General features: G+C 35.9%; 1 protein-coding gene across 1 annotated transcript in view; it reads right to left on the reverse strand.

Annotated features, from left to right (window-relative positions):
- Nucleotides 1–26,777, reverse strand: part of SLC13A1 (solute carrier family 13 member 1) — a gene marked incomplete at its 5' end in the record, with an annotated part of 114,284 nt that overhangs the window by 64,469 nt on the left and 23,038 nt on the right. Inside the window, 4 exons of the mRNA XM_080818731.1 lie at nt 15,206–15,254; nt 15,348–15,396; nt 15,958–16,169; nt 18,895–19,031. Coding sequence (XP_080674857.1) covers nt 15,206–15,254; nt 15,348–15,396; nt 15,958–16,169; nt 18,895–19,031 — 447 coding nt within the window. The remainder of the gene's footprint in view (nt 1–15,205; nt 15,255–15,347; nt 15,397–15,957; nt 16,170–18,894; nt 19,032–26,777) is intronic.

The following is a 26,777-nucleotide window of genomic DNA, read 5'->3' on the forward strand; positions in this document are numbered from 1 at the left end:
AAGGTCTGAGTAGACTTTTTCTCAAAGAAGACATACAGATGGCCAACAGGCACATGAAAAGATGCTCAGCATCATTAACTATAGGAACCAAGGAAATACAAATTAAACCACAATGAGCTATCACTTCATACCTGTTATTGTAACTATTATCAAAAGGATGAGAAATAATAAGTGTTGGTAAGGATGTGGAAAAAAAGGAACCCTTGTGCATTGTTGGTAAGGATGTAAATTGGTATAGCCACAATGGAAAACAGTATGGAAGTTCCTCAAAAAAATTAAAATAGAACTACAATGTGATATAGCAATTCTACACTGGGGTATTTATCAACAGAAAATCAAAACACTAACTCAAGAAGAAATATGCATGCCTATGCTCATTGCAACATTATTTACACTAGCAATGATATTGAAACAACCTAAGTGTCCATTGATGGATAAGTGGATAAAGAAATTGTGGTATATGTACACAGTTGAATATTACTCAGCCATAAAGAATGAATAAAATCTTGCCATTTGGGATAACGCAGATAGAAATCAAGCGCATTGTGTTAGGTGAAATAAGTCAGAGAAAGACAAATATTATATGACCTCTCTTACAGGTGAAATCTTAAAAAAGAACCCACAAATACAAAAACACAAAAGAAAAAGCTCAAAGATGCAGACAACAGATTGGTAGTTGCCAAAGGCAGGGGGTTAGGGAGACAGATAAATAGGTGAAGTGGGTATAAATTTATTAAAAAATAAAACTTAAAAAAAGGAAGATGCAAGACAACATATATTGTATGCAATGTTTGTAAATAAGAAGCAAAAATAAAACAAAAAGCATATCTATGTGGTAGGAAAAAAAGGATACCATTCATATTCCATGAATGTAATTCCTTTGTTTGCCTCTCTGACTCTATCAATGATAGTTTATTTTCTTGTGTTTTATTCTTCTTGATTAGTCTCTGTTTCCTGCAACTTTCTGCTTCCTTTTTGTTTCTTTGGAACTCTCTTTCATGCTGGAGGTTATCTTCAGATACCTAGAACTTTCTCATCGTTTGCTCATATAGAAGGCAGTGAAAAGCTGTTTGGAAGCTCGGTACATGTGCTTTGGGAGTTGTTGTTGACTGTGGGTTTCCCTGCAGTGTCCTCTGACTGGGCCTCTTCTTTTTCTGAGAAAATCCAGTGACATGCACACTCACCTTTTCTTTGTGTTGATTACATTCCCCAGGGAAGGACCTCCTGGTCTCCTGTGTGCTGACACCTGGAGGGTATAAGCCTGGCTCCTGGGACCAGTTGAGTAGAAGGCAAGGTTCTCACCATTCAGCAGATACACTGCCTCTCACATGCCCGTTTTCATTGTGAACCCTTCTGTGGCATGAACTGTGTCTGGTTCTCTTTACCCTCTGATTTACTAGCCTAAAAATGACACTTCTGTTTGGTCGAGAAGCAGGTGCATCTTTGTAGAGCTGAGGGAAAATTTGGGAATTCAATTCTTTTCATAAGCAATTTTTTACTTAGTCTCCGATTTTCAACATTTTAAGAACTTTGAAGGGTGCTGCTATGTAACTTGGATTGTTTATTGTCTTTCCTCACTGTTGGTTTAGGATTCCATTTTATGAGATAACTGAGTCATTTCCTACCCATTCTTTTCTTTCCAGCTTCCAAAATGATTTCTCTGTCATCTCTTCTCTTGACATTTATATAATTGTGACTTATGACTTAAAAGGTCTATTTGTTCTTGTTTTAATGGAGATTTAGGAGAGAGTGAAGGTAAATGGGCTTATTCAATCTGGCCTCTTACTGGTAGATGCAATATTTCTTTTTTACATTAAAAGATAAATAAATGAATCCTAACTAATAATTATTGCGCAGATTGACCTTTTTCATGGTCATTTCATGGTCCATACAGTGGTGAATGATACAGGTGAAAGATCGTGGGGGTAAGTAAAATCTCCATTGTGTGAAGAGGGAATAACAGTGGGGCTCTGTCTCCTTTGTTTGCTCTCAGCATATTGAGTTTACATGTGCTTGGTTAAGTGCATAACAGATTATGCTTCCTAGTTTTAATTAAAATAGCCCTTTCATGACGTGCATGTGGCTTTAAATGATTTTTATAGGAAATTACTTATGTAAAGAAAGCCCACAATAAAGATAACACATAAGTGAACAGCAAGAAAATATGAGAGGCATTCCTTCTGCTACTCCTGATATGAAGTCTTCATGAAGTTCTGGTAAGGATCTATTCTGTTATAATCTGAACAACTCAGAGCATCTGGTAACAGAATTGAAGTTATCAATAATACTCCTGGAAATATGATTTATATCTACTCTAGTTAATAAAGAATTATGCTGCATATTGTGAATTAGAGTATTACTTTTAATAGTAATTGTATGATAGGGGCACCTGGATGGCTCAGTGTGTTAAAGCCCTCTGCCTTCGGCTCAGGTCATGATCCCAGGGTCCTGGGATCGAGCCCTGCATCGGGCTCTCTGCTCAGTGGGGAGCCTGCTTCCCTTCCTCTCTCTCTGCCTCTCTGCCTACTTGTGATCTCTGTCTGTCAAATAAACAAACTCTTTTTAAAAAATAGTAATAGTATGATGAATAGAAAGATATTTAAAATTTAGCAGTTAAGACTTGAAAACTCTTTTCTTTTTTTAGCAATATTGAAAATTATAATTAAATCCAAGATTTATTTTATAAAATGTTTTTATCCTAAATGTTAAATATTTAGAAGCTTCCTTTGTAATTTAATTGTGAATAGCCAAAAATAAAAATATATATGTATTGAAAAACATCTTTTTCTTTCTATAGCAGTAAATATGACTGACAAAATATATAAATAATGTAGTAGCTTTTTCTTTTCAGCCACATGAAAAATCAGATTTCCTGTTAAATAAAATGCTGTTTAAAATATTGAAAAAGAACCTTAAAACTGCATTGCAAAACAATACAAAAATAAAGAATTTGCCTTGACCCTAAATGAAATGAAAGTGGGAATCTTAAGTGAGTGACTACACAGCTTTTTGATCTGAGGATTTCAATTTTTTTTTTTTTTCCCAGAAAGAGCTGGGTATAGCAGATAATGCCTAAAGCCCATCCTCTATGGGGACTTATATGGGAAAACACTCATAAATCTGGGATCCTTTGCAAAAGTAGACAGCAAGGAAATGCTGACTTAAAGGAAAACATAATGTAGCCCCAAACCTCCTAATCATGAGCATTTTTAGCCTAAATTGGTGTTACCAATTATTGTGACCTAAATTGTTAGCCTAATTGGTGTTACCAATAAATTGGTGTTAACCAATTGCTGTGTTAAAATAAGAACAATACTACAAAAGCTCTTCCATGCAGCTGCAACCCAGGACTTAAGGAATTCCCAGAGAAGTTTCAAGGAAAACCAGAATTTCAATACTAATAAAACTCAATAATAAAAAACAAATAATCCAGTTTAAAAATGGGCAGAAGACAATAATAGACATTTTCCGAAGAAGATATACATATGGCTACCAAACACATGAAAAGATGATTAACATCACTCATCATCAGGGAAATAGAAATCAAACTACAGTGAGATCTCATACTTGTCAGAATGGCTAAAACTAACAACTCAGGAAATGACAGGTGTTGGTGAGGATGCAGAGAAATGGGAACCTTCTTATACTGTTGGTGGGAATGCAAACTGGTTGCAGCCACTCTGGAAAACAGTATGGAGGTTCCTCAAAAAGTTAAAAATAGAGCTAACCTATGACCCAGTAATTGCACTACTAGGTATTTACCCAAAGGATACAAAAATACTGATTCAAAGGGATACATGCCTCCCAATGTTTATAGTAAAATTATGAATAGTCAAACTATGAAAAGAGCCCAATGTCCAAAAAATGACGAATCGATAAAGAAGATGTGATATATAGAAATATATAGATAGGTATAGATATAGATAGATATAGATATAGATATAAATAGATATAGATGTATCTATATACTGAGTAATATTCCATTATATATATATAATGGCTGGTTCTTTGAAAAGACTAACAAAATTGATAAAGCTTTAGTCAAACTCATCATCATCAACAACAACAACAACAAAGGAGGAGATGCAAATAAACAAATGCAGGAATAAAAGAGGAGAAATAACAACTGACCCCACAGAAATACAAAGGATTATAAAGGAATATTATGAAAATTTATATGTCAACAAATTGGACAACCTAGAAGAAACGGATAAGTTCCTAGAAACATATAACCTCCCAAAACTGAATCAAGAAGACACAGAAAATTTGAACAGACCAATTACCAGCAGTGCAATGGAGTCAGTAACCAAAATACTCCCAACAAACAAAGTCCAGGACCCGATGGCTTCACAGGTGAATTCTACTAAACATTTAAAGAAGAGTTAATACTCATCCTTCTCAAACTATTCCAAAAAATAGAAGACGAAGGAAAGCTTCCAGATTCATTCTATGAAGCCAGCATCGTCTCATACCAAAACCAGAGTAAGACACTACAAAAAAAGAGAATTAGAGGCCAAAAAAAGAGAAGTAGAGGCCAATATGTGTGACAAACATAGATGCAAATATCCTCAACAAAATATTAATAAACTGAATTCAGCAATACATTAAAAAATATTCACCATATGCAAGTGTGGTTCAATATTTGCAAATGAATCAACATGCTACATGACATCAATAAGAGAAAGGATTAAAAACCATATGGTCATTTCAACAGATACAAAAAAAAAAAGCATTTGACAAAGTACAGTATCCATTCATTACAAAAACTTTCAATAAAGTAGGTTTAGAAAGGGAATATACCTCAACATAATAAAGGCCATATATGGAAAAACCCACAGCTAACATCATATTCAGTGGTGAAAAATGTTAAGAACTTATCCCCTAAGATCAGGAAGAAGATATGGATGTCCACTCTCACCACTTTTATTCAACACAGTACTAGAAGTCCTAGACACAGCAATCTGACAACAAAAAAGAAATAAAAGGCATCCAAATGGTAAGGAAAAAGTAAAATTTTCACTATTTGCAAATAACATGATACTATATAGAGAAAACCCAAAAGACTCTGCCAAAAATCTATTAGAACTGGTACATGAATTAAATCAGGTTGTAGGATACAAAATCAATATACAGAAATACTTTGCATTTCTATATACTAATAATGAAACAGCAGAAAGGGAAATTAAGAAAACAATCCCATTTACAATTGCACCAAAATAATAAAATACCTAGGAATAAATTTAACCAAGGAGGTGAAAGACTGGTACTCTGAAAATTGTAAAACATTGATGAAATAAATTGAAGATGATAGAAACAAGTGGGGAGATATTCTGTGCTCATGGATGGAAGAACAAATACTGTTAAAATGTCCATACTACAGAGGTTCCTCAAAAAATTAAAAACAGAATTATCACATGATTCAATAATTCCACTACTGGGCAGTTACCCAGAAAATATGAAGACTGTAATTCAAAAAGATATAAACTGCTATGTTTATTGAAGCATTATTTATAACAGCCAAATTATGGAATCAGCCCAAGTGTTCATTGGCAGATCAATGGACAAAGATGTGATAGAGATCATATAACCATGTACATATATATATACAGATACATACATTGGAATATTACTAAGCCAAAAAAAAGAATGAAATCTTGCCATTTGCAAGAACATGGATGGATCTAAAGGGTATAATGCTAAGTGAAATAAGTCAATCAGAGAAAGACAAACATCATACAATTTCACTCACATGTGGAACTTAAGATAAAATAAAACAAATGAACAAAGAAAAAGAGACAAACCAAAAAATAAGAGTCTTAACTATAGAGAACAAATTAATGATTACAATGGGGGAGGTAGGTGGGGGGATAGATGAAATAGATGAAGGGAATTAAGAGTACACCTATCATGATGAAAACTGGCTAAAATCTCCTTCTAGGACATGAATATGTCTACTTCTCCTGCTAGTTCTATCAGTTTTGGCTTCTATATGTTTTTCGATTATTTAGATTATGTTATTGTATCCCTACCAGTTTAGAATGTTTATATATTCCTGGTTAATTAATGCTTTTACCATTTTGCAGTGCCCCTTTCAATGTATAATCATGTTTTTGGAGTGTCAGAGTTTATTTGTGTGATGCTAATGCTGCAATTCTTTTTTTAAATTTATTTTACTTTATTTTAAGCTAGTATAGTTAATATACAGTGTTATATTAGTTTCAGGTGTACAATATAGTGATTCAACAATTCTATATATTAGTCAAAGAGTTTCATTAATTGCTGGGTTAAGTAGACAAAAAATTAGGTCACAGATGATTTGAAAAACAACTTGGAAACTGATCTAACAGACTTTTGGAAATAAGTGGAGAATAAACAATTCTTTATAAGCACAGTGAAATATTTATCACAATTGACCATTTGCTAGCCTACAATTTGGCCTCAACAAGTTTAGAAGTGAGGTCATACAAACCAATTTCTTCTTCTTTTTTTAAGATTTTATTTATTTATTTGACACAGAGAGAGATCACAAGTGGGCAGAGAGGCAGGTAGAGAGAGAGGTGGGAAGCAGGCTGAGCAGAGAGCCTGATGTGGGGCTCGATCCCAGGACCCTGGGATCATGACCTGAGCCGAAGGCAGAGGCTCCACTGAGTCACCCAGGTGCCCCCAAACCAATTTCTGAGCACAGTAAAATTAAGTTAGAAAAATTTTTAAAAAGTAGTTACAAAAGCCTCATTTATTCATATTATATTTATATTTATATTTATACCTAGGGGTACCTGGGTGGCTCAATGGGTTAAGCCTCTGCCTTCAGTTCAGGTCAAAGTCTCAGGGTCCTGGGATCAAGCCCCACATAGAGCTCTCTGCTCAGTGGGGAGCCTGCTGCCCCCCCTCTCTCTGCCTGCCTCTCTGCCGACTTATGATCTCTCTCCCTCTGTCAAATAAATAAATAAATAAATAAATAAATAAAATCTTTAAAATACACTTCTAAGCAATTCATGAATGAAAGATGATAATATAATAGAATTCCAGAAGACACAAAAACTGAATATGTGGTATAGCTAAATTAATGGAAGAAAATTCATCTCCTTAAATTCTTACTTTGGAAGAGAAGAAAAGCTCAAATTTCATAATGTAAATGTCTAACTTAAAAAGTAAATGATCAACAGAATGAATTCAAAGATAGAACAAAATAATTAAGAGGAAATGAATAAATTAGTATACATATAAAATATGATCCAGGAGCCAAAAGTCAGTTCTTTGACAAGACTCATAAGACTAATAAAAAAGATAAATTTTTGAAAGACTATTCAAAAAAAGTTTAAAAGCACAAGTAGAAATATTAGTAATGACAAATGCTTTAACTAAAAATGCTTTAGAAATTAAATTGGTCTTGGTGGATATTATAAACAACTACATGCTAGTAAATTTGAGATGGAATGCATAAGTTCCTAAAATTACAACTCAAGAAAAAAATAGAAAATATGAATAATCCTAAAGCCAGAAAAGTAATAGAGTAATTTCTAAATATATATGCCTTCTGCTCTCTCTTTGCCCTGCTAGCTGGAGTAGAGAATGGATAAAGGGCGATGAGGCAGCCATATTGCACCATGAGGCAGAAGTCAAGTGCTGAGAATGGCGGAGCTGAGATAGAAAGAATCAGGGTCATGGTGTTTGTGGAGCCACTGTACCAGCTTATTTCTATCTTGTTAAAACTATTGCTATTTGAGGTCTTTGTTGTGATGAACAAGTAACTAATACAAGTGGAAACACTGAAAAGAAAACAAGAGAATGATTAACACAGCATTTTGGACTGTGGCTGTCTTAGCAAAGGGAAGGATATGTGACTGTGAGGAAAGGAGATGGAATCAGAGAAGAGCTCAAGGAGATTTCTTGAAATTTATTAAGCTGGGATGTGAAATATATCATTTTATGCATTTTAATATTCTTTAAATTTTTCTGTTATACTTCATAAAAATGTGTATGTATAGGGGCACCTGGGTGGCTTCATGGGTTAAGCCTCTGCCTTCGGCTCAGGTCATGATCTCAGGGTTCTGGGATCGAGCCCCACATCAGGCTCTCTGCTCAGCGGGAAGCCTGCTTCCCCCTCTCTCTCTGCCTGCCTCTGCCTACTTGTGATTTCTCTCTCTGTCAAGTAAATAAATAAAATCTTTAAAAAATATGTGTATGTATAAAATACTTCATAATCAAGTACATAAAAACAATTTGGGGATTAAGTAAAATAAATGTGTTCCTCTGTTAGGAAATCCTACTGGAAGATGCATAGATAAACACTGCTGAGGATTTTAAAAAACAAAATACAGTATTAGAATAAATTATAGTGTGGGAGGCTTACCATACACTTAGAGGAAAGTACAGATGCTTCCAACATGGCTGACCTTATGTTATGTTCTAGATGATATATCAATAACTTCAAATGTGAAGAACTACATTTTGGTGATTCCAAAGTGAAAGATATATGGGACAAAAGCTATTATCAACAGCCAATCATTTCTTTAACAACAAAATGTTTTGCAGAAACACAGCCAAGTATAGACAGCAATGGAGCTAGGGCTTTGACTGAAATAAAAATTAAAATCTGTAGTGAGGGCATATTCACAGTTTGCTGCTGTGATTTCTTTCTCTTTTTTAAAATAAATGTTAAAAAACATTTTTCATTCAGAAGTGAATTTACCTCACCAACTGTTGCCACCCAGTTCTTTTTTTTGTTTTATTATGTTAAATTAGCCAACATATAGTACATCATTAGTCCCTTCTTTCATCAGAAAATACACCTGCTGTAATTTTAGATGAATTAGGTTTTACGTACTTATCCATGGAGACATTCAACTTCACTCTAGTCTATACTGATTGTGGAGGATACTGGATCCCCATTATGCATCAGAAATTTAATCTTTTGTTCTGATAGAATAATATATAAATAAATATTTATATTAAATATATATTTATAAATAAATATAAAATATATATTTATAATAATATGTATTATTATAAATATATATATTTATTGTTGTGTTATGTAAGTCACCATAGAGTACATCATTAGTTTTGGATATAACATTCAGTGCTCCATGCAATACGTGCCCTCCTTAATACCCACCACCAGGCTCACCCATCCACCCACCCCTCTCCCCTCTAAAATCCTCAGTTTGTTTCTCAGAGTCCACAGTCTCCCATGCTTCGTCTCCCCTTCTAATTTCCCCCAATTCACTTTTCCTTTCCTTCTCCTATGTCCTCCATGTTATTCCTTATGTTCCATAAGTAAGTGAAACCATATGATAATTGACTTTCTCTGCTTGACTTATTTCACTCAGCATTATCTCCTCCAGTTCTGATATAATAACATTGATAATGAGGTTTCCAAATTCTTGAATGAAGTGTGTTCTCCTAATTGGCTTAGTAAATAAGATAATTATGATTTCTTTTAAAAGTTCAACTTCTCCTATTCCCAGAGGCATAGGAAACTGACACAGATAAAAAGACCATATGAAGGGTACAAACTGGGGCGCCTGGGTGGCTCAGTGGGTTAAAGCCTCTGCCTTTGGCTGAGGTCATGATCTCAGGGTCCTGGAATCGAGCCCTGCATCGGGCTCTCTGCTCAATGAGGAGCCTGCATACCCCGCACTCTCCGCCTGCCTCTCTGCTTACTTGTGATCTCTGTCTGTCAAACAAAATCTTTAAAGGTTACAAACTTTCAGCTATAAGATGAAAAAGGACTAAAGATTGAATGCTAAATTTGGCAAATTGACAACACTGCACTGCACAACTGAAATGTGTCGTAGAACTCAAATGTGGTCTCTCTCACACACACACACAGACATGCAAAAGATAAATATGTGAAGTGAACACTATATCAAAAACTAATGATGTACTATATGTTGGCTAATTGAACATAATTAAAAAAAGTGAAGTGCCTAAACTGGATAAACATCTAGGTGCCAATAAACTAGATAGAGGGAATCCTTTCACTGTTAATATGTACATCAAATTGATATATACTTAAAATATCCCACAATTGTTTTCTACTTTATTGAGATGTAATTGACAAATAAATTATAGGATATTTAAGTGTATAGTTATGGTGATCTGACACAAGCATACATTATGAAAAGATTACCCCAGTCCAACCAATCAACATACCCATCACCTCACATATCTATTTTTCTTTTCCTTCCTCCCTTCCTTCCTTCCTTCCTTTCCTCTCTTTCTCTCTCCCTTCTTCCCTTTCTTTCTTTCCCTCCCTCCCTCCTTTCCTTCTTTCCTTTCTTCCTTCCTTCCTTCCTTCCTTCCTTCCTTCCTTCCTTTTCTTTCTTCCTTTCTTTTCTTTTGTCAGACATCCAAATACCACTACCTTAACTAATTTCAACCATACAACAGTGTTAAGTATAGTCGCCATGTTTTACATTAATTATACCCTTGGGCCTTATTCATCTTATAGCCAAAAGTTTTCACGCCACCCCTCAGCCCTTGACAACCACTTTTCTACTCTTTGTTCCTATATGTGTTCCTATATGTTCCTATGTGTTCCTATATGTGTTCCTATGTGTTCCTATATGTTCACACGTATAAGGTGATACCACAGTATTTGTTATTTTTTGTCTGCCTTATTCCATTTAGCATAATGCCCTCAAATTTCATCCACGTTGTTGCAAATGGCAGGACTTCCTTCTTTTTTGTGGCTGAATAATAGTCGACTGTATATTCATAACAACTCTTCTTCATCCATTTGCCCATTGGTGGACACTTTGCCCATATTGTGGCTATTGTGAATAATGCTGCAATGAACACAGGAGTGCAGATATTCCTCTGCGATCTCATTTTCGATTCCCTTGGATTCCAGAGTGGGATTGCTGGATCATATAGTAATTTCATTTTTAATTTTTTGATGAACCTCTCTACTGTTTTCTGCAGTGGCTGAAGCAGTTTACATTGTTTACGTTGCCACCCTTTCTCCACATCCTTGCCAACACTTGTTATCTCTCATCATCTCTCTATAAACTATAGGGTTCGGCTGAATGAGTGAAAGAAGACCGCTAGGCTATGTCAGGTGAGGACTGAACAGCCCTAATAATTGGCTTTGTCACCCAATTTCATCCAGTATCGAATGGAAGAGTAACCAAGAACAAGTTTTTGTTTATGTCTGATCTGGACACCAGATATTCTAGAACTGATATCCCCTAACTTGGCAGAATTAATGCCCCTAGACCATGATATTATGAGCTGTGCTTATTACTGTTAATATGGTTCTTTGAATTCTTTGAGAACATTAAACAGTGTTTTCTTACAGATTTTTGTTTTCAAAAATAAGGATTTTCACCCCCAAACTAAGTACCTAATTAAAAAACAAGATTTAATTTGTTCAAGGACATTTTTCCTTTGAATTTTTCCCTTTGGAGAACTACACACTATCTAAGATGAATGGAAAACAATTATCTTAGACCTTTCATTAAAAGAAAACTGATTTTCCAATTCCTTTCATTTGAAGATGGCTGGAGGTTTAGAAATTGAGCTAGTATAAAAATCTGGGATATCTCTTTGAATGATACTATAGTGCTTGTGAGGAAGGGAAGAATCTAGCAACTTGATTATTCTTTTGGCATGTAAAAAATGAGTTTCAGATATCTGAAACTCATTTTTTTATGGAAGTAATATGAGTGATGATGACTGTTCTCTCAGTCATCTGGAGCTTCATGCTGGAAACTGACAAATATATTTCTCCTTGTACTGCCAGTGTCTCTTTAGGATATTCCATTCTTTTTGTTCCTTTTCTTTTCAAAAAATATGTTAACTACTTTTGGAGTCATGCAAGTTTTACAGGCTAAGTACCTACCCACCACTTTCATTCTGGACACAAACGGGAGCTCTGCTAATGTTTGGGTCATGGTCTATAATAAGAAGAGAAGTTGGCAAGTCATGGAAAAAATCTATTTTTCGGTAGGAAGCACTGGAATATGACTACTCTTAAATCAGTTTCTGGAATCTGAGGGACTACTGACTATCCGCCATCTTCAAAACCAACATGTAATCATCACCACCAGCAGCAGCAGCAATGGCAAAACTATCATCATGATCATTATCATCTATATCAGAAATTTGCAGTTTTATTAACAAGAATTTTAGAGCTGATACATTTCAGTTTCAAACCCTTATTTTCTTCCCACCAAAAATGAAATTAATTTCCATGAATAGCCAAAGCAATCCTGAGAAAGAAGAACAAAGCTGAAGGTATCACACTTCTTGGTTTCAAACTATATTATTAAGCTATATAATCAAAACAGTCCGGAATTAGTATAAAAACAGACACACAGACCAATGGAATAGAACCGAGAGCCCGGAAATAAATCCTCATATTTACAGTGAACCAATATGTGACAAGGAGTGAAGACACTTAGTGAGGAAAGGATCGACTCTTCAATAACTGGTGCTGGGAAAACTTGATAACCGCATGGGAGAATAAAATTGGACTTCTTCTTACACTGCTCACAAAAATTGACTCAAGATGGATTAAAGACCTAAACATAAGAGCCCAAAGTGTAAAGCTCCTAGAGGAAAACACAGGCAAATACTCCTTAACATTGGTCTTGACAACACTTTTTAATGTGACACCAAAAGCAAGTAAGACTTTTCATCTTCTCTCTAATTAAGAACACGTTTGTAATGTAAGAAGTTATTCTTTAATTTTTCTTTTACACAAAGCTGAATTCTATACACTGAGTTCCAGAAAGACCACAGAATCATTGTTCAAAGGCCTTGCTTGTTCTTTTCTCCCAAACTCAATCTTTATTGCCTAAAAGGTACCCAAATTACCTTACTTTTCCCGCACTGAAAATTTATTCCTCATTCTGTGTTCCCCACCTCCATCAGTGGCATCACAGCCTATCTTTACCTACTTTAGTCTAGTGGAGGCATCTTCTATACTTTTCTCTCTCTCGTCCTCAAAGTCTGATTAATCAAGAAGTCCAATTAGACCTACACTCTCTGCCCTTCAAAGTGTTGCCATAGTAAGTTTTTCAATGGGAAGAATTTACCATGCTGCTCTCCAGTTTCAAAGATTCCTACTTTCTCTAAGATAAATTCTAAACTCCGGCATGGCATGACCAACTATTTTTAACACGGCTCAGGCTAACTAGACATTTCACATAGTACAATTCATCCCTAGCACCTGCAGTGGAGACGTTTTCTGAAAAAGCCTTGCTCTCTGCCTATCTGGGTCTTTGAATGCATTGCTTTTTCTAATTAGACTACCTCTTATCTTTTCACTCATTAATTAATTAATCAAGATAGACATCTACTGAATACCTATCCTGTGTTAGGCCAGGAAGTATGCCAGGGGATTAGATTGTGAACAAGGTAGACCTGGTTCCTGCATGCATGGAGCTGGCTCTCTGCCGAGTGAGTGCTTTCTCCTCCCGAACTGAAATCTCTTTCACTCATACCACCTCCTGCAACATGCCCTGATTGAGCTACCTGCTCCGCCTTTGGAAGACTGAGTTTCTGTGCCTGCTTTCATTATAGGATTTATGTCACCCTTTTTTTTTTTTAAGATTTTATTTATTTATTTGTGTGTGAGAGAGAGAGAGAGAGAGCATGAGAGGGGAGAAGGTCAGAGGGAGAAGCAGACTTCCCACGGAGCTGGGGGCCCAATGCAGGACTCAATCCCGGGGCTCCAGGATCATGACCTGAGCCAAAGGCAGTGGCTTAACCAGCTGAGCCACCCAGGTGTCCCTATGTCACACATTTTTTAAGCCCATCTTCCCCACCAGACTCTAGCTGCCTACAGTAAGGAGCAGATCTTTTCATCAGTGGATCTTCCTATAATGCTGAGGATAGTGTTGGTTGTCAAATTGATTTGAAGGGGCTTGACCCAAAATGTAGGCATCGTGCCAGAAAACTGGATTTCTAAATATGACCATGAGGAAGTTACTGAGTGCAAGTATATTCTTTCTGTTTATGTTTGCCAATTTTCAGAATTTTTAAAGCTCATTTTTAATGTGTTCTTCTGTAATAGACCTCACATGTTGTTGATTCTCTGTTTTAAAAGAATTACTTCTATTCCTAAAGATAATGTTTTCAGAAATATATATTCAATTCTCATTGTTAAAACCCTGTAGCTAATAGCTTAAACTTATCCTTGTTATTTGTCTTCTCTTTACAGAGAAGTCACTCTTTCCTTGAAAATGTCTGTAAATAACAAGAGGGTTTTCTTTCTCCTACTGAGTTGCATGTAAATGCATTATAGCCTGAGGAAGGAACATATGCCCCACTCTCCTATTCCTAATACCATGGTTACCAGAAAACTATTTCTATGCAGGATTATTTTTCAGTGATCTCAAGATCTATTACTCCCAATACAACATAGTATAGAATTTTTATATTGATTTATTCTGGGGAAATGAATTCTATGGGATGGTTTACAAAAGTCTCCTTCCTTCCTTTAATAGCTAGAATGACTACAACTCCTCCATCTGTATTTGACAGTAGCAATTCATAAATTCTGCCCTGAATTTTTTTAGTGGGACACTAAAGATAACTGGATTGTAATTACATGAATAAGAGTTGCTCTAAGTTTATAACCTGAAAGAAATGAGAATAGTCCTAATGACAATCAGGCTATTGGGCTGATAAGATTTTAATAAGAAAATGAAACAATGTTCTGAGACTGGAATTATATTTCTTTAAACTACATATGCTAACTCCCATTACCATGAATTACATATGCTAACTCCCATCATCATGAACTAAGTAAAAGAAGAAAAATGATGCTAATTTTCAAAGCCTAGAAAGTTTTCTATCAGAATGTTGATTTGAGCCTATGTCTATCTATGAGGGCTATTAAACCATTACACTGTGCTTTGACTTAGGCAAGCAAAGTAATTTATAGACAAGGAAGGAAGTAACAGATTTTAAAATGCATACCCATCAGGGCACCTGGGTGGCTCAGTCGGTTAAGCATCACACTCTTGATTTCAGCTCAGGTCATGAGCTGAGGGTCATGAGATTGAGCCCCATGAAAGGCTCTGCACTGAGCTTGGGTCCCGCTTTGGATTGTCTTTCTCCTTTCCCCTCTGCCCCTCCCCACTCCCTCTCTAAAAATAAAAAAATAAAAAAATAAAATGCCTACATCTCTAGCTGAAGATCTAATATAATTTCACATATAATTATTTAGAAAGAATCACATTTAATGTACCTTTTCCAGCTCCGTCTTGCTTGAAATTTTTCCTGCATCATTACTGTATCTGAAAAATAAATTGACCCAGTTTATAATTTTATTATATATTTTATTAAAATGTAATTTAGAAAATCCTAATCAAAATGTCAATATTCTTTACCCTGGAACTGGTATTGGTTTCTCTTTCTTCTCATTTGTTTCAACAACTTCTGCAAAACATTAAATAAAAGAAAAATAATTTAAAGGGTTATCTGTGTGTGTATGTGTGTGTAAGATGAAAGCATTACTAGAAACGGAAAACAAATTCACCTGAACTGACATAACATTCATCTTAATAAAGTACGTTATAAATTCAAATATCACCCCAACATTTCCACTCCATCAAGGCAATTTATCAGAGCTAGAAATAACCACAGCCAAATGTAATGCTCTTTCCAAACAGAATGTAGAATTAAATATTCCCACTATTACGCCCATTCTCACTATTATTATGTCAGTTCAGTATGGAAGAGTAACCTGGGGTTTCCTGAGAGGGACAGAGAGAGAGAGAGTTCCATCAGACTGACTAGAGGCTAGAAAGGGCATTCTTCCTTTTTGTCCAGAGAATGTGGATTCGACCATTAATTGAAGGTTAAATATTTGGGTGATGTATAATATTGGGAAACACAGAAAGGAGAGAGTTAAATTCATATCATGCACATATGGACAGTTAATAAAATATAAGCCAGAATTCTTGAGTTTCTGCCTACTGCCCAAATGATTAGACCCACTGCAGCTATCTGGACATGTGATACCATCAATTTCCAGTCCATGGTTGACTGATCCACTGATACGAGTCATCTGAGTGGCCTCGACCTCGGCTTCGGCGCTGATGATCTGCTGTGCCACAGCCTCAACGATGGGCATCACCATGGCAGCCGTGGAGGTGTTGCTAAGCCACATGGATAAAAAGGCGGTACTGCTCATGAACCCCAACGTCAGCCTGAAATGAGAGGGCCTTTAATATGAGCTGTGCTCTCCAGCTTAACTGCTCTGTATTATTTAACTGTAAAGAATGCTGTTTGTAAGTTGGGAATTTTTTCAAAACACACTTAAGTTAGGGTTCCTCTCCGAGGGTGAACCCTGAGGACAGTCAGAGCCAGATAGGAATCAGAGCAGCACATGGAAGACTGGTGTTCTTATCAGATTTGTTTCCCTGGAACCGTAAACTATCTTCTCTTGAAACAGAAAAATGATGACATGTATAACCAAACTGCAAGTCAGTAGATGGTAGAATAGCTTGTAGTATTATGCCAATATTTGAATGCCCTTTACAGACGACACGTCCCTTGAAATACTAGTAAGATGAAATGCAATCAGTTTTTCAATTTAGGGTCCCTTATTCTTTCTTTTATCTTTTGGTCACATCTCTGTTTATTAGTATGTGGGCCAAGGAGGCACGAGGGCAAGGAGAGAAATTATTTATAAATCTACTTTTTACTGTTAACTCCTCTGGTTCAATATATGGTAGGTGGAGGAAATGGTTAAAATTACTAGCAAAAATGAGGTTTCAGAATTTTCTGTAGGTTCTATTATTTATGCTTTCCTGAATTTGACATTCCTGCCTGTGGTCAAGGACTAGATATATTACATTGTCTTCTCTTATAAATAAAGTACTTTTTCTCCCTTAAAAATAACACCGAAGACTGTAGGATTTTAAATCATATCTAGAAGCTTTCAAAAATCATACTTGGGAAAAAATTATGATCTCTTTTGAGTAAGAGATCCCAGAAAATCATTCAGAAGCACATCTTTTCATATGCAGCCATTTATGAAATTCTATGACTCCCTTTAAAAGTGGATCTACAAAGAAAAAAAGAAAAGAAAAGAAAGAAGAGAAAAGAGAAGAAAAAAAAGTGGATCTACAAGACAAATTCTACACTATAAATTTCAAGTTCAGATTGGGTGAAGAATTTCTACATGTAAAACAAAATAAAACTCTTTAGATATCTGTTTAAACAGGAAATGATTGTCAAGAAAAAGTGAACATTAGGAGAAGGAAAGGAAAAGTGAATTGGGGGGAAATTGGAGGGGGAGACGAAGCATGAGAGACTGTGGACTCTGAGAAACAAACTGAGGGTTTTAGAGGGCCGGGGGGTGGGAGGATGGGTGAGCCTGGTGGTGGGTATTAAGGAGGGCACGTATTGCATGGAGCACTGGGTGTGGTGCATAAACAATGAATCTTGGAACACTAAAAAATAAAATTAAATTTTTAAAAAATCTAGAAAAGAGAAAAATAAATAAAAGAAGCTTTTAAAAAAGTAAACTAGAAATACTTTTAATTTAAGGCATTGGCAAGACATGAAATCTTCCTATAAAAAAAAGATAGTGAGCACATTTTCTGTGTGGTGAAAATGCCTTAAGTTGCAAAGCCACTCAGTGGTATAAAGGACAGGACTCTTGCTTCACTGGGTGGTTTACTATCCCATCCCCTGCGGTCAGGGAGCAGATGGTCAAGGAAAAGATACACATATCTACAGCACCCCAAGAGGTATGGAATACCATTTCATTTCAAGAGCAAAATTTCCTTAACACATTCATGTTATAAACATTTTAAGTAGCAAATTATTTAAAAATTTGTCTCATCTGAGTTATTCTTTGTATTTAATGAAACTATTTGATTCATAAATGATCAACACAGACGTAGATATACTCTAGAATGAATCATGTAACATAATTTGATAAAATTTTCTTATTTTCAAAGAAAATGAGAAGGGAAGAACCACTTAATACTTTAGAGCTTAACACTATCATGTAAGTGTTTATGACACTGGAAATACACACACACACACACACACACACACACATATATTTTTTAGCTCACATCTATATTCTTAACAAGAGCTAGATCTAAAACTAAAGTAACCAATTAATGTAATGGAAAAAAGCATTTATTTCAGTGGGGAAAGTTAGTCAACTGAGTGATTTCACATTCTTTTTTTAAAATTTTTTTAAAAATTTATTTATTTGTTAGAGAGAGAGCGAGTGAGCACAGGCAGACAGAGTGGTAGGCAGAGGCAGAGGGAGAAGCAGGCTCCCTGCCGAGCAAGGAGCCCGATGTGGGACTTGATCCCAGGACGCTGGGATCATGACCTGAGACGAAGGCAGCCGCTTAACCAACTGAGCCACCCAGGCATCCCGTGATTTCACATTCTGTAGATGAAATCTCATAACTGTTTCACTTTGTAACAGTTCATTTAAAAAGAAAAACATTCACCTTGGAATGTTTCTGCACACGTTTGTATTTTGTCAGTAATGTCTTTGTCTTTGGTTCTTAACATCCTCCCCATGATGAAGAATGCTCTTGAACAAATCTTGAATGTGTAATCAGCCAAATAAAACAGATACAACTGAAATCTACTCTGAAGTCTACCATCTTGTCTGTTGGGGTTCAAGACTTCTCTCAGCTTTGGCTCCTACTGTGCATGAAAGGTAGGAGGGGTGTGTGCACTTATTCCAATCTCCCTGTAATTAGACCTGAAAGTTGTTGTTTCTTCCTACAACTCCAGTCACTTTATAGCCTTTTCATATTTGCAAAGGAAAGAAAGGCATGAATTTTACTGTGATGTGAATGCTTGCCTGGATATGCCTTACTTATTTAGTTATTTGCTCTGCAAAAATATGATCTGTTTGGAAAGTAAACCCGGAAGAGTAAATGGAGTACTTACCATGCTGGGTTCACACCCACCGTCATCACCATTCTCAGAGCAATCCTTTTGTGCAAATTCCATTTTTCTATTGATGTTGCTAAACAGATGACTCCAATTAACAGTAGATGAAAATCTTTGAAATAAGCAGATGCCACCTGAAATTTATTATTAAATCCATGATTACTTATGTTCATGGGGGAAAAATAATATTGCCCAAGAAAGCATTATTTTGCTACTCTTAACTTTGACCTTTAAACTACTTAATCTTTCTATTAAGAAAAATGTAGATATGTGAACAATACAAATTTAACTTTGTTCTATATGTTTACCGGGAAATAGGAGTGTTAAAGGAAAATATATACCAAAAAAAAAAGTACCCAAGATACTGGATTTTGAAATAGCTGTGTAACATCAGGCAAGTGCCTTCAATGCCTTAATTTTTCCATCTCCAAACCAGGGTTAACTGGTATATGCTGTTGCTGTAGAACAGCAGTGATTGTGATTTGGGAAAGTCCAAGTTGAGTCTCCAAACCGCCAGTGTCTTTGTTACCATCTATTATGCCCAAACTGTAGTGTCACTCCTAAATACTTCAAAATTATTTGCTATAAAATAAATACTCTTGAATAGGAGCCAACATTTTAAGCCATTTTTAGCTAACACCATTCAGAGATTAGTAGAGTGTATAGACACTTTGGATCAATCTATTTACCAAAGAATGCTCTGAAGTATGTTAGGTACATAATCTTTTTCTTAAACAACAACAACAACAACAAAATTTTGTGGTCAAGTAAGTTTACAAAGCAAAGAGTTTTGAAATACTAGAATTTTCTTTCCTGTAGGTCTCCTCAAAACCTTTAAATATGAACAGGCATTGCCACTCACAGAGTAGAATTCCACATACAACATATTTTTCAAAATGATCTAACCACAGAAACCTTATTTTTAATTGTTTAGGTATAGTACTTTAGGAGACTGATATTTAAAAGACCTGACTTCAGAACCTCCTTGGTTAAACTGAATCACAAGGCTGTGTTGAAAAGAGTGGATTATAAGAGGAAATAGCCCTTTAAAATTTATATATATATATATATATATATATATATATATATATATATATATATATATCTGGTTGAAGGAATGGAAGAGTTGAAAAATAACTATTCCAATATGAAATCACAAAGGAGTAGAAAAATCAGTTCTCTGGGGCGCCTGGGTGACTCAGTGGGTTAAGCCTCTGCCTTTGGCCCAGGTCATGATCTCAGGGTCTTGGGATGGAGCCCTGCATGCTTCCCCCTCTTTCTCTGCCTGCCTCTCTGTCTACTTGTGATCTCCTTCTCTGTTAAATAAATAAATAAAATCTTAAAAAAAAAAAAAAGAAAAATCAGTTCTCATAATAATTTTGTTATTTTAAATTGTATTAGCATTTTTAATATAGCTTACTAAGCTTGGCTTGGTTTAAAAAGAAAGTAAAAATTAGCTTTGGAATTAAAAGTGGACAAGTGGATCTCTTCATTATGTTTTTTGAAAAGTTAATTTATTTTGTTTTTCACAGTTTGTATTTACCTCTTTACATTTTGTGGTACTGCATAATAGAAAATAATTCTATCAATTTCCTTATTATTTCCCTTATTAATTACTCTAACACTGGGTAAGTATTTACCATGCACTGAAACTGTTATATGAACAGAGAATGCGATGATAAACACCTGACATGTTTCCCTCTTCACACCTCTTCAATTCTCAAATATCCAGATTTTTAAAATAGTTTCTACTATTTTTCTGTATTACAGAGCCCTCTTGGTTTCCTTCATAGAATGTTATATTATGTAAATAATGCGCTTATCTGCTTGTTGCATGTCTTTTGTAATATACTATACATTCTAAGAGGGCCAGGAATCTGTTTTGCTAGTCATTGCATATTTGGTACCTAGTACAGTCCTGGTACAGAAGAGGAGCTCAGTAAATAATTCTGGATGAATGAGAGAGGGAGGAAGGGGGTCAATGAATAAGCTATGGTCTTTGAGCTCCTAAAGAGATCACAAACATGAATTGTCTACACTCTGTTCCCAAACTTCTATCTTCCTGTCTCAATCATTACTTTCAGTGTAAGTATTATTTCAAATTATTAATTTACCAGTGTTTACAGACTTATGAACCATTTTTTTTTTCTCCCTAAGTCTATCTCGGCCTCTCCAAATTTTTCTTCTTAGCCTACATTGAAAATTATTTTTCCTCTGCCCTTTTCTGAAATGTTGGTATTCTACAGGGTTTTGTCTCCAATCTTCTTGTTTGGTGCACCTGAAGATTGAATCTCACAGATTCAATTTCTAACTCTATGTGACTAAAATAATGTTTGGCACACAGTGGGCATTCAATACGTATTTGCTGAATGAATGCTGAAGACACTAAAATCTTTGTATCCAAACAGGTAAGTCTGGTGTATCCAGTTGGACATTTCCATTTGAATTTCCCACAAACATCTAAACATTCAGCATATCCTTTTTTGTGGCAAATGAAATTTCCATCTACTTAGTTGCCCAAGTTAGAAAGCTAAGAGTCAGCTATGCTTCCTTTCTCACTTACAGTATGTGTGGATTAGTCACAAAGTCCTATTTTCTCTAATTTCTCCATATATTTTATTTTAAAAGATTTTATTTCTTTATTTGTCAGACACAGAGTGAAGACAAAGAGGGGAAACTTCAGGCAGAGGGAGAAGCAGCAGGCTCCCCGCTGAGCAAGGATCCTGATGGGGGACTTGATCCCAGGACTCCAGGATCGTGACCTGAGCCCAAGTCATATGCTTAACCCATTGAACCACCCAGACGTCCTGTTTCCCTATATATTTTAAATTGTCCACTTTGTTCTATTCAAACATTACTATCTTAATTAAGCTCCTAACTGTTTCTCACACGGTTACTGTTTGATCTCTTTCTAATCCACTCCTTACCACTGTCACAGTTACTTTTCTAAAGTATAAATCTGATCACATCCTTGTACTTCCTGTACTCCTTCACTGGACTCCATGTCATTTAAGACTAAATCCAATCTTCCCAGCATCTCTTATAAGACTCTTCATCCCACCTTCCCAGTTAAGCCTTTTAGTGCTCTGCAAACTTTTCCCTATGTGTGAAATTCTCAAGTCACAGAAATGCTTCAACACTTGCCTGTCATTTAACCTGGAATGACCCTCTTCTCTTACTTTGGTTATCCATCATCTTCTTTCATGGATGAACTCAGATGTCAGTTCTTCTAAGATGCCTTCCCTGACTATCCTCAACTTAGTCAGATGCTACTTCCTTTTGTGAGAGCACATCTTCATCTAATAGTGATCATTTATTTACTTAATTATCCCCTTTATTGGATAAGACATATTTTGAAGGCAGAGGTGTGTCTTACTGATCATTGTATTTATGGATTTAGCACATTCCTGGCACATATTGGCACGCATTAGATACTGAATTAGTAAGTCCCTAGACTTAAAGGGCTTACAGGTTATTACATGCAAATAACAAGTTAACAAAGATTGCAGTAAGGTATTATGGGTGTGTGAGAAATATTTTTTCAGGGGCACCTGGGTGGCTCAGTTGGTTAAGTGACTGCCTTCAGCTCAAGTCATGACCTGAAGTCTGGGATCGAGTCCTTCATCCGGCTCCCTGCTCTGCAGGGAGTCTGCTTCTTTCTTTGACCCTCCCCTCTACTCATCCTCTCTCTCTCTCTCTTTCAAATAAATAAAATCTTTAAAAAAAAACAAAAACATTTTTTCAAGTAATAGTTGAGGCTCAAAGAGTAATTACCACCTTTTTAATGGGGAATTGGGAAACTTATCCTACAGGATCTGATATTCAAGTTGATTATTGAAAAATGAATAGACATTTGAGTTTTCCTCTTCTCTTATATCTTTCACAGTTTTGCTCATGAAAATAAGACCCACATACTCTATTCCAATAGTCTGAGAATTCAATGTAGAAATAAATGCAGAATTACTTTAAAAATGCAAAGGAAGGGCACCTGGGTGGCTCGGTTGGTTAAGTGACTGCCTTCGACTGGAGTCCTGGAATTGAGTCCCACATCAGGCTCCCTGCTCGGCAGGGAGTCTGCTTCTCCCACTGACCTCTCTCCTCTCATGCTCTCTCTCTCTCTCCCAAATAAATAAATAAAATCTTTAAAAAAATATGCAAAGGAATGCATAGAAGCAAGCAATTATTAGTAAGTGATTAAACACAGAAGGAAGTCCAGGACCATGAGACATTCTTGTTGTAATCTCTTCAGATTATGTCTGCTGTTAGCATTTTGTAAAAAGGTCAGATAATAAATGTTTTATACTTTGTGAGCCTTATTGTTTCCATTGCAACTATTCAACTTGTCTTTGTAGCATAAAAAGTAGCCAAAGACAGTATGTAAATGAATGACCATGGCTTTGTATGTTTCCAATTAAACTTTATTTTAAAAATTGGGTAGCCGGCTAGATTTGGCTCTCAGATTCATAGTTTGCCTGTCTCTTAATAGACTATGTAAACAAAACATGGCCTGCAGCCCAACTCTCTAAATGAAATCAATTATAAACCTAAGGAGGAATTTTCACATTCTTTGTTTCCCATTGTAGTACCTATTCTTTGGGTTTCATCAGAGTTAGTATATTTGTAGCACTTTAGTCACAACCATATGTGTTTATTTATAGCTTATGTGCATAGGAGATAATAAGAGAAAATGGTACTGGCTTATAAATAACACTGATAATTATAACTATTTTTGAGGCAAAATAAGCATGTCAAACAAAATTCCTAATGAAATTTGAAGTCATATATCTGTTTCAAAATGGGATTTCATCAAAAAACATGCACTTTTGCAATCAGAGTACCTGGATTCTCTCTTAGCTATAAAATGTACCAGTTCACAACCTTTCTTTAAGTCAATACACTTATCTATTAAAGTTCAATAATACTTCACATCAAGCTTGTGAATCAAATGAGATTTTTTAGAAAAGTCAGTTATAATGCATATGATTAGAATTATATCATATATATTTTGTTGTTTTAAAAATATTTATGTTTCATTGCTATTCCAATGGTTGATTCCCAGTTTTCACATTAATTGACCTATTAGTAGATTAGACACATTTGATCATTGCTTCATCCTTAAAACATTTCTAAACTTGGATTCCAGGACCCCACACTCTCCTGGCCTTCCTCCTACCTCAATAACCTATCCTTCTCATTATTCTTCGCTAGTACTTTCTCTTCTCACCAATCTCTGAATGTTGTCATTTTCCAGAGCTCAGTTCTTTGTCTTCTTTGTACTGTTGTTGTTGTTTTAAATCCTCACTCACTCTCTAAATCACCTCATCATGTTTTAGAGCTTTCAATACCACCCATATGCTGATGATCCTCAAACCGATATTTCCAGCTCAGCTCTATCTCATGAGATATGGACTCATTTGTATTTAACTGCCTAGTCAACACCTTCAGTTAGATATCAAATAGTTATTTCAAACGTAGCGTCAAACTTTGTACTCCCAGTGTCAGCCTCTCTTTTGCAACAAGCCTACTCTGCCCATCTCAACTGATGGCAACTCCATTTTTCCAGCTTCCAGGTCAAAAAGTTCTGAGGCATCCTTGAATCCTCCCCCTTACCCCCCATCACATGCCATATAAAATCATATAGGAAATTTTGTTGATTTTATCTTAAAAATACATTAATAATATATTCCATATCCCCATTATTACCCCTGGTCTGAATTGCTATGGCCTCTCAAATGGGTTATTGCAATAACCTGCTACCCATTTCCTCCTCTCTGCTTTGTTTCTCTGCACAGCAGTCCAAATTATCCTTTTAAATAAAAAATCAAACTGATCATGTCACTTTTCTACTCAAAAATCTCTAGAGGGTCTCATTTCATTGACAGTTAAAACTTTACAGTGGCCTACTTTGGCCCTAGATGGTCTAGTCCCTCTACAAATTATCTCCCTGACATCACCTTCTGTCATTCTCCCCTTCATTTTGCTTTAGTCACACTGCAGACATATAACTCCCTTGAAGTCTTTGTGGTGGGTATTTGCCCCTCAGCAATGGTTGTTCTCCAGATAGCCACAGGACTAACTCCCCCATTTCCTGTAAGTCTTTGTTCAGGTATTGACAGCTCATTGAGGTCTATTCTGATCATCCTGTTTAAACTGCAACTCTCTCCTGATCTTCATTATCCTGTTGCATTTTTGCATAACACCAATTACCTCCTAACTCACTGTAACTTACCTAGACATTAAGGTTGTTTATTGTCTCTTTTCTCCTAAGGAGACAAGGACTTTTGTCTGTATTTATTCACTGATACATTCCCAAGAGCCTAGCAGAGTCCTAGAACATAAATATTTATGGAATGACTGCATAAATATGTAATATAACATCTGCAAATACATATGTGTACCTCCATATTTATATGTATAAAATTTACATATAAACATATTTTCAATGACAATAATAATAATGATATTTGTTTTGGAATATCTAATTGAGCACATTAAATATTTAACATTTCAGATTTTATTCAATGGATATGAGAGATATTCAACATTTGTTGATATTCTTTAATACAAAGTGCTCAGTAAGAGTATTAAACTTAAGTATTAAAAGTTTTCAAAAATGATCCTTATTTCCTCATGTGGCTTTCTGGGCCCATACACAGGAAGTCTTTAATCATTTCCTGAGTGATCTCATCTATAAGAAATATTGGGAGGAGGAATCTGCCCCAGGACAAAATGACCAGAAGAATGTGCTTCTAAGTCTAAGATTCTATTATTGTTAATTTAGTCTGAGGCCGACACTTCTGGGGGATGAAGGACTCTTGGACAGGTACCAGCAGTCGAGTCATGCAACTGCTGAAGGTACTTAGAATTTTGCTGCCTCTAGTTGTGGGTCCACATCCCGTAAAGAGGCAAAGGTTTAGCAGTTCTCACAAAGTCAGGCTTTCCTAGGTACCCTTTTTCTCCTGTCTTCCTCTAGCCTGTTTGCTACAGAAATGCCCCAATTCTAGTTAATCTTGCTTCTATCTCAGTCTCTATTAAAAAGTCAATTTTATTGTTATTAAATCATAAGAGACAAATATGTCACTGTTCAACTGAATTATCTTTGGAGGTACAACCACCCAAGCCAGCAGAACAGGGGTTAATAACTTGACACATTATTTTTGAGAACTTGCCAATCCTTTCTTTTAAAATTTCCTTTACTGGGGCGCCTGGGTGGCTCAGTGGGTTAAGCCTCTGTCTTTGGCCGAGGTCATGATCTCAGGGTCCTGGGATCAAGCCCCGCATCGGGCTCTCTGCTCAGCAGGGAGCCTGCTTCCCTTCCTCTCTCTCTGCCTGCCTCTCTGCCTACCTGTGATCTCTGTCTATCAAATAAATAAATAAAATCTTTTAAATAAAATAAAATTTCCTTTACTAAGATCCATGTAGCCTATTGGAGCATTTGAAAAACTTCTTCAGTTATAGAGCCCAGATAGTGGGAGAGCAGAGTGTCAGCTCTGGCTACTCTCTCTTCCCAATCAGTGGGAAAGAAAAGAGTCAAGATTATAAGGGAAGGAAAAATGCAGAAAGAAAAGAGGAGCAAAATGGATCTGAAATGCAAAAACATAGTTTGAACTACAAAATGAGGAAGAATGACATCAAGAAGAAGGAAAAGAATACTTTCTCCCACAGAACAAAAAACCCTGTATCATGGGTTAGTTAGCTGGAAAAATCTCCACCCACATTACAAGACAGATGAACCTCAAGATAGCAGTATTGGACTCTGGCAGAAGAGAGAAGTCCAAAGGTGATAAATTGCAGGGACTGGCATCTAGAACTTGGCGTCTTTCCTGAGACTTTTCCAGCTGCGGTTTAGGCAGTTGTGTGCTGGATGGCTGGAGACTGCA

Source organism: Martes martes (assembly GCF_963455335.1).
Source record: "Martes martes genome assembly, chromosome: 11".
NCBI classification, from domain to species: domain Eukaryota; kingdom Metazoa; phylum Chordata; class Mammalia; order Carnivora; family Mustelidae; genus Martes; species Martes martes.